At 58.2% G+C, this 5095-nt stretch overlaps 1 protein-coding gene across 1 annotated transcript in view; it reads left to right on the top strand.

The window, feature by feature from the left end:
* Nucleotides 1-5095, top strand: part of Cacna1a (calcium voltage-gated channel subunit alpha1 A) — a gene marked incomplete at its 5' end in the record, with an annotated part of 153626 nt that overhangs the window by 84878 nt on the left and 63653 nt on the right. The window contains one exon of the mRNA XM_048795338.1: nucleotides 4958-5093. Coding sequence (XP_048651295.1) covers nucleotides 4958-5093 — 136 coding nt within the window. The remainder of the gene's footprint in view (nucleotides 1-4957; nucleotides 5094-5095) is intronic.

Raw genomic sequence — 5095 nt, 5'->3', positions numbered from 1 at the left:
TTTTTTTTTTTTTTTTTTTTTTTTTTTTTACCGAGCCCCATCCCCAGCCCTATTTTGTCTTTTATTAGAGACAGGGTCTTACTGAGTTACTTAGGGCCTCACTTTTGCTGAGGCTGGCTTTAAACTCATGACCCTCCGGCCTCAGCCTCCTCAGCCTCTGGGATCATGGGTGCGAGCCACTGTGCCCAACCTTTTTTTTGACCTGAGGTCTCTCGGGGTTGCCCAGGCTGGCCCGCCCTCTGGACTCAAGCCATCCTCCTGCCTCAGCCTCCTGAGTAGCTGGGGCTGCAGCCCGGGCCACCATATCATATCTGGCTGATTGAAGCATTATTAAGAGGGGGGAATCCAAGACGAGGCATTAATCTAATTAATTTGCAGACATAAAATAATAAGCAGTTTCTGGTCTCTGGGGGATGATGCCACGGCCCCGAGCCTCCCCTGTTCCCTGCCTCATCCCTGAGGCCCTGTCCCAGCCGCTCCCTGAGGGCTTGGTCCCCGCGGTACGGTCGATGGAGGTCTGTCCCCTCCCCTCCCTCCTCCCCCTTCATCTCTCGCCCCAGCACCTGCTCTTTCATGGTGTCCCGGCAGGGGCGCCCCAGGGCGGCCAAAGTGAGGAGGAGCTTGGCTGATTCCCAGTGAAAGCGATCCCTGTGGACCCCAGGGCGCGGCCCCGCCTCCCCAGACAGCTCCCCGCCAGTCCTGGCACAGGGAGGGGCCTGCCCGGTCCTGCCCACCTGCACTGGTCGCCATGGCAACCGAGGCCCAGAGGACGCCCAGCCCCGGTGTGTCCTGCCCTGAGCCCTGAAGCAGCCCCGTGCGCCCTTGGCGGCCTTCCCGCACCCCGCTCCGTGCACCCCAGTCGCCCATCGCCCCGTTTCCTTCGGCCAGCCCTGCCGTGGCCTCGGGGTCCGAGGACCGCCCCCGGCAGCCTTCCTGCACTCGCCACCACCCTGGCCTCGGTGCCCTCCGGGGTGATGGGGGGCGGTCCTCATCAGGGGTCATGGGGGCCATCGGGGGTCAGCGAGGTGTGCGTGGAGCGAGCTGAATGGGGGTTCCTGTTACCTCGCTCCCCAGGTAATGGGGACCAGCCCTGGATCCGGGGTCTGAGCGCGTCCCGTCCCGGGCAGGAGCCCCACAGCCCAGCAGAGCAAGCCGGGCCAGCGGGAGGGACGGCGTGGGCAGTTATGCAACGGCCTCCTGGGGCACAGGGCACAGAGGCCAGCCCCGGGAGGAGCGGGGAGGCCGGCCGCAGGTCTCCTGCCTCCTTGGACTCCTCCGCGGAGACACTGGAGCGAAGCCCCCCCCGAGGTGCAGGAGGCTCTGCGCCTGCACCTGGTCAGACGCCCTGACCCACAGCCAGCGGGAACTCAGAGGAAGAAGGACAAAGCCAACTAAGGCCCGGGCCCTCGCCCTCCCTCAATAATGTCACCTTGCAAGGAAGCACCCCGAGGGTCCTCGTGGACCAGGCCGCCGTGTCCTGTGAGTGTTCTGCTCTATTTTCAGTGCTGGGCGCTTCACCCAGGACGCTCTACCCCCGAGCCACACCCCAGCCCTTTTTTATTTAGAGACAGGGTCTCACTAAGTTGCTGCCGCTGGCCTCAAATTTGCGATCCTCCTGCCTCAGCCTCCAGTGTTGCTGGAATTACAGGCACATGCCACCGCACATGGCTTGTGTGATTTTATACAACCCCCTTAGATGGTGACCAAAGGATGGGCTCCATTTTAAGTGGTGACTTATTAGGTCTGCTTGGGGGCAGGAAGATCTTTCATTAAAAATCTAGACGGTGGCCTCCGCCGTATGGAGCAGTTCTGTGGCGGTGCATTCAACCAGGTGCAGGTCAGAAATCGTGGGGGTGAAACCGTGTCCACACTGAGGGGGGACAGTTTTCTTGTCTGAATCCCCTGAACAACACTGTGCGCCCGGCGTCACGTTAGGAGTCCCTGGTCATCTGGAAGTGGTGGGCCGTCTTCAGGAGCTTCCACAGATTCTGTGCCAATGCTTGCATCTGGGGGTCTTGGTATCCAGGGGGCCCTGGGGCCTCCCCTGTGGAGGCCAAGGGAGGCTCGCATGGTACTTACCGAGAAGGTCTCCCCGGCCAGACTCCCAGCTTACGGTTGGCTTCTCAGAACGCACCGCGCACATCAGAACCGGGAGCGTCCTGTGGGCGCTGCGACAGGCGGGGGAAGCCCTGGTTTAGCATTCACTTCCCGTCACCCACACGGGGACGATGCCCGGTGGGCAGAGGCGGATGGTCTCTGAGGCCACCCACAACCCGTGGCCTCCCTGGCTGGCCAGCACATGGCCGTCACCTGTGTCCCCGGGTCTCCCCCTTCCCTTCCCTTCGAGAGGATTTGCCGTGGGTTTGGGCTCCTGACAATCTCGGCTCGAGATCCTCCAGTCAATGGCATCTGCAAAGACCCTTTGTCCAAAAGAGGTCACTCTGGCCGGCCCCGGGGGACCTGTCTTGGCAAGACGGAGGAGGGAGGAGGGCCAGGGCCTGGGCCTGGGCGAGCCCACACCCAGCAGGACAAATCCTGCCCTGGCCCAAGGCCTGGCGGCAACCCACAGTGTCCCATGGCCACCTCTAGTCCTCATGGGACTCCCAGGCCACCACTCTGCGTTACGGATGAGAAACTGAGGCTGAGGGACTCTCTGGGGTCACGTAGCGAGTAACCTCTGGGAGGACCACTTCAGTCTCCAGGACACGGGGACAGTCCCACTGCCGTGGGACCAAAAAGGATAAAAACATCCTGAGAGAACTCAGGCTCAGAGAGGTTAGTCAGGCTGCTCAGGGTCACACAGCTCCTACGTGGCATTGCTGAGGCTCCAACCCAGCTCGACTTCCCTCCCCAGTGTCCATGTGACCCATGTGACGGAGGGTGAGGGCCTTCCCCGCGGGGACTACAGTAGGACTGCCTGGCTTCTCCTTCCGGGAGGTGTGGGTACAAACAGCCGATACCTACTCCCACCTGGGGTCAGAGGGAGCCTCTGCTGACTAGCTCCACGCTGGCTGTGCCGCAGCTGGCTGTGTGGCCTGGGGCAGGGCCCCGTCTGTCTCTGATCCCCATTTTCTCATCTATAGAATGAGAATGGCAGCGAATGCTCCCCTCGCCTGTGGCTAAGCCGCCATGGAATGGCCTGGTTTGTTTGGTTGGTTGGTTGGTTTGGTTTGGTTAATTGGATTTAGTTGGTTGGATTGGTTTGGCTGGTTGAGTGGGTTGGGTTGGTTGGTTTGGTTAATTGGTTTGGTTGGGTGGGTTGGGTTGGATTCGTTGATTTAGTTTGGTTGGTTCGGTTGATTTGGTAGGGTTGGTTTAGTTGGGTCGGTTGCATTGGTTGCATTGATTTGGTGGGTTGGGTTGGGTTGGTTGGTTGGGTTGGTTAATTTGGTCGGATTGATTTGGTTGGGTTGGGTTGGTTGACTTGGTTTGGTTGGATTGGTTGGTTGGTTTGGTTGGTTGGGCTGGGTTGATTTGGTTGGGCTGGTGGGGCAGTGGGATTGGTTGGGTTGGGTTGGTTAGTTGGGTTGGGTTGATTTGGTTGGGTTAGGTCGGTTGGTTTGGTTAGTTGGGTTGATTTGGTTGGGTTGACATGGTTGGGCTCATGGGGTGGTGGGATTGGTTGGGTTGGGTTGGTTTGGTTAGTTGGGTTGGGTTGATTTGATTGGGTTAGATTGGTTGGTTTAGTTGGTTTGGTTAGTTGGGTTGGGTTGCTTGGTTTGGTTGGTTTGGTTGATTTGGCTGTGTTAAGTTGGTTGGGTTAGTTGGGTTGGGTTGACTTGGTTGGGTTAGGTTGATTGGTTTGGTTGGTTGGGTTAACTGGGTTGGATTGACTTGGTTCGGGTTAGTTTTCTTGGTTGGGTTGGGTTGACTTGGTTGGGTTAGTTTGGTTAGTTGGGTTGGATTGATGTGGTTGGGCTGGTGGGGTGGTGGGATTGGTTGGGTTGGGTTGGGTTGGTTAGTTGGGTTGGGTTGGTTGGCTTGGTTGGTTGGGTTGGGTTGACTTGGTTGGGTTGACGTGGTTGGACTGGTGGGGCGGTGGGGTTGGTTGGGTTGGGTTGGTTTGGTTGGTTGGTTAGGTTGGTTGGTTGGGTTAGTTGGGTTGGGTTGACAGTTGGGTTAGGTTGGTTGGGTTAGTTGGTTGGGTTGGATTGACTTGGGGCAGTGGGATTGGTTGGGTTGGTTAATTGGGTTGGGTTGATGTGGTTGGCCTGCGGGGGAGGAGGATTGGTTGGGTTGGTTGGTTAGTTGGGTTGGGTTGTCTGGGTTAGATTGGTTGGTTGGTTGGGTTGGTTGGGTTGGGTTGACGTGGTTGGCCTGCTGGAGCGGTGGAACTAGATGGGTTGGTTGGTTAGTTGGGTTGGGTTTATTTGGTTGGGTTAGGTTGGTTGGTTGGTTAGTTGGGTTGGGTTTATTTGGCTGGGTTAGGTTGGTTGGTTGGTTAGTTGGGTTGGGTTTATTTGGTTGGGTTAGGTTGGTTGGTTGGTTAGTTGGGTTGGGTTTATTTGGCTGGGTTAGGTTGGTTGGTTGGTTAGTTGGGTTGGGTTTATTTGGTTGGGTTAGGTTGGTTGGTTGGTTAGTTGGGTTGGGTTTATTTGGCTGGGTTAGGTTGGTTGGTTGGTTAGTTGGGTTGGGTTTATTTGGTTGGGTTAGGTTGGTTGGTTGGTTAGTTGGGTTGGGTTTATTTGGCTGGGTTAGGTTAGTTGGTTGGTTAGTTGGGTTGGTTAGTTGGGTTGGGTTGACGTGGTTGGGCTACTGGGGCGGTGGGACTGGTGGGTTGACTTGGTTTGTCGGTTTGGCCGTGGCTCTGGGGTGACCCCAGGCGGGTGTGTGCTACGCAAGCGCCCTGCCACTGAGCCACCCCAGGCCGTCCCTTGCCGGGTCTTGGGCAGGTGCCACCCTGTCCCCGCCGTCCTGACTCCGCTGTGGTTCTTTTCTGCTGACCTGCCTTCCTCAGAGAGAACCAGGGCGCCGGGGTCCCTGTGTCCGGCCCCAACCTGTCCACCACGCGTCCAATCCAGCAGGACCTGGGCCGCCAGGACGCGCCGCTGGCCGAGGACATGGACAACCTGAAGAACAACAAGCTGGCCACAGC

Source organism: Marmota marmota, unplaced genomic scaffold, assembly GCF_001458135.2.
Source record: "Marmota marmota marmota unplaced genomic scaffold, marMar, whole genome shotgun sequence".
In the NCBI taxonomy this organism is placed as follows: domain Eukaryota; kingdom Metazoa; phylum Chordata; class Mammalia; order Rodentia; family Sciuridae; genus Marmota; species Marmota marmota.
Note: the sequence above shows the minus strand (reverse complement) of the source record. Positions and strands in the feature narration are given on the sequence as shown.